This window comes from Chlamydotis macqueenii, chromosome 1 (genome assembly GCF_036417535.1).
Source record: "Chlamydotis macqueenii isolate bChlMac1 chromosome 1, bChlMac1.mat, whole genome shotgun sequence".
In the NCBI taxonomy this organism is placed as follows: Eukaryota; Metazoa; Chordata; class Aves; order Otidiformes; family Otididae; genus Chlamydotis; species Chlamydotis macqueenii.
This window is the reverse complement of record NC_141556.1, coordinates 82,792,484-82,795,650: the sequence shown is the minus strand read 5'-3', so window position 1 is coordinate 82,795,650 and position 3,167 is coordinate 82,792,484. Positions and strand designations below refer to the sequence as shown.

Here is a 3,167-nt window from a genome sequence, read left to right as displayed (position 1 = left end):
TAATGCCTCTCCCTTCATTCCACCTCTCCTTTCCCCTTTTGGATATTTCCATCCTTTAGGTTCCTCATTCATCCTTTCCTCAAGCTCTTCATTCCAGCTCACCATTCCTCCCTATCTACTCTGAGTCTCCCCTGCCCCACCCACCCCCACCTTCCCCTGAACTGCCTTTGGGCGCCCTGCTCTCCTCCTCCTCCCTCTCAAATCCCTCTCCCTCACTTCTCTTCCCCTGCCCCTGGGTCCCCCTTCCTGTGTGCCACCATGACCGTGATGGCTGGAGAGAACATGGATGAGACTTCTGCGCTACCTGGCCACCCCCAGGATAGCTACCAACCCACTGTCCATGATGACCATGAGTGCTGTGAGCGCGTAGTGATAAACATTGCTGGACTACGCTTTGAGACGCAGCTGAAGACCTTAGCCCAGTTCCCCAACACTCTGCTGGGCAACCCTAAGAAGCGCATGCGATACTTTGACCCCTTGCGCAATGAGTACTTCTTTGACCGGAATCGGCCCAGCTTTGATGCCATCCTCTACTACTATCAGTCTGGGGGACGGCTTCGTCGGCCGGTCAATGTGCCCTTGGACATGTTCTCTGAGGAAATAAAATTTTATGAGCTGGGTGAGGAGGCCATGGAGAAGTTCCGGGAAGATGAAGGATTCATCAAAGATGAGGAGAGACCCTTGCCGGAGGGGGAGTACCAGCGCCAAGTATGGCTCCTCTTTGAATACCCAGAGAGCTCTGGGCCTGCAAGGGTCATTGCAATAGTCTCCGTCATGGTGATCCTCATCTCCATCGTGATCTTCTGCCTAGAGACATTACCTGAGCTGAAGGAGGACAAGGAGTATACACTGCATCGCACTGACAACACCACCCAGGTCTATAAATCCAACATCTTCACAGATCCTTTCTTTGTTGTGGAGACCCTTTGCATCATCTGGTTCTCCTTTGAGCTGGTGGTGCGCTTCTTTGCTTGCCCCAGCAAGACTGAATTCTTCAAGAATATAATGAATTTCATTGACATTGTGGCCATCATCCCTTACTTCATCACCCTGGGCACTGAGATGGCCGAGCGGGAGGGGACTCAGAAAGGAGAGCAGGCCACCTCCTTGGCCATCCTGAGAGTCATCAGACTGGTAAGAGTCTTTCGAATCTTCAAACTCTCCCGGCACTCTAAGGGCCTCCAGATTTTGGGACAGACCCTCAAAGCAAGTATGAGAGAGCTAGGTTTACTAATCTTCTTCCTCTTCATTGGGGTGATCTTGTTCTCTAGTGCAGTATATTTTGCTGAGGCTGAAGAACCTGAGTCTCATTTCACAAGTATCCCTGATGCTTTCTGGTGGGCGGTGGTATCCATGACCACTGTGGGCTATGGTGACATGTACCCTGTGACAATTGGAGGCAAAATCGTAGGCTCCTTGTGTGCCATCGCTGGTGTGCTGACAATTGCCCTGCCTGTACCTGTCATCGTGTCCAACTTCAACTACTTCTACCACCGAGAAACAGAAGGGGAAGAACAGGCTCAGTTACTTCACGTTAGCTCCCCTAATTTAGCATCTGACAGTGATCTCAGTCGCCGCAGCTCCTCCACAATCAGCAAATCTGAGTACATGGAAATCGAAGAGGATATGAATAATAGCATAGACAATTTTAGAGAGGCTAATCTCAGAACTGGCAACTGCACGGTAGCCAACCAAAACTGCGTTAATAAAAGCAAGCTGCTGACTGATGTGTAAACAAAAAAAACAAAATCCCCACTCACAGCTTGAAGACTTTAGTGACACAGTCACACTTTGTAGATACTTTGCTGATAGTCTTTGAATGCTTTATTTACCTCGTAAATGCATTGTTGCATTGCAAATTTTTGCTCAGCGATAAAGAAGCTTCCAGGATCCATGAAATATAAGATTTTGTTTATTTTTAAAAAGCATTTTCCACCTTGTAAATGATAACCATTTGAACTAGTTTAGTTTTAAGCTGTATAATGCTAGACCTAAACTTCTCTTCTCCCACTCCCCCCTTTTTTTTTGGATGAAGTTAACTTAAACTAAGCAAGACAGTTTTTAGAGCTATAAAGCATATGCATGGATTCCAGTAAAAATATTCCGCAAAACTGCACAGTTGCAAGAAAGTGCACCAGATAATAATAATAAAAAAGATTAGCAAAAACCTGCAGCAAGCATTTCCCATGGTTTTTATGCAGGAGTGCAAATTTTCCTTCTTACCCCTATCTGAAAGATTACATACTTCCAATCTACTCATCCACACAGCACCTTATTAAAAACATACCTAAGCCTGATCTTTTTTGCTGTCCATAGAAGAACTACTTTAAAAGGAAAATAGCAAACAAAACTGAAGACAAAACATCTGCAATGCTGCTAAGTTCTTTTACATGCAGATGATTTAAACACACTTTTCCCTGTCCACAACTGGAGACAAAACTTTAAGCCCCTCTGTTGCAAGATAGCACAATGGAGTTTAGTATAAGCATGTTTGAATTTGATACTATTTATTTTATAATCGCATGCCTGAAACATTACCTCAGACAATAGCGGATAAGCTTTCGTTTGAGCTGAATCTTCTCAAGATAGGTCCTTTATCTCTCTTTTTTCTTTTCTTTTTCTTTTTGATTTGCATTCACCAGAAGTGCACTCCTTAATTTATTAAATCGTTGACTAGTAATTTAAAGTACTGTATTTAAGTGCGTATGTTAGTCAAATGGGAACCATAACTTTTGGAGATCAAAGCATGTTCAAATATTCAGCATTATGGCCTATTTGATTAAGGTGTAACTTGAATTAATTAATGCATGAATTCAATAATAATAATGATTATAATAATAACAATAAAAACAAAATAAAAAAAGTGCTTGATAGACCGAGGGCCTGAATGAACTGATCAGAGAAACCTGATTGTTTTCCTGCATTGCTCAGGGGAATGTGTTGGCTTTTGTCCAGGCGTTGTCGGAAAGGACCATATCCCATCCCTTAAAGGGAAAGCTATATGGAAAATTAAAACATCAAGTTATATATAGCAACACCTAAAACCTAGTATCCTTTGTAGTTGAAAGGTGCAGATGCATGCTTTTTGGTGCATTCTCAGAATGTAAATGAAACTTATCTATTATATGCATCCAAATTGCAGCAGCTGGTTTCTTTTGCAGTCATTA

General features: G+C 43.1%; 1 protein-coding gene across 1 annotated transcript; it reads left to right on the top strand.

Moving 5' to 3' along the window:
* Nucleotides 1–258: 258 nt before the first annotated feature.
* Nucleotides 259–2,681, top strand: KCNA1 (potassium voltage-gated channel subfamily A member 1). The gene has a single exon (XM_010117233.2). The coding sequence runs from the start codon at nucleotides 259–261 to the stop codon at nucleotides 1,732–1,734; it is 1,476 nt and encodes a 491-aa protein (XP_010115535.1). The 3' UTR covers nucleotides 1,735–2,681.
* The last annotated feature ends 486 nt before the right edge of the window (nucleotides 2,682–3,167 follow it).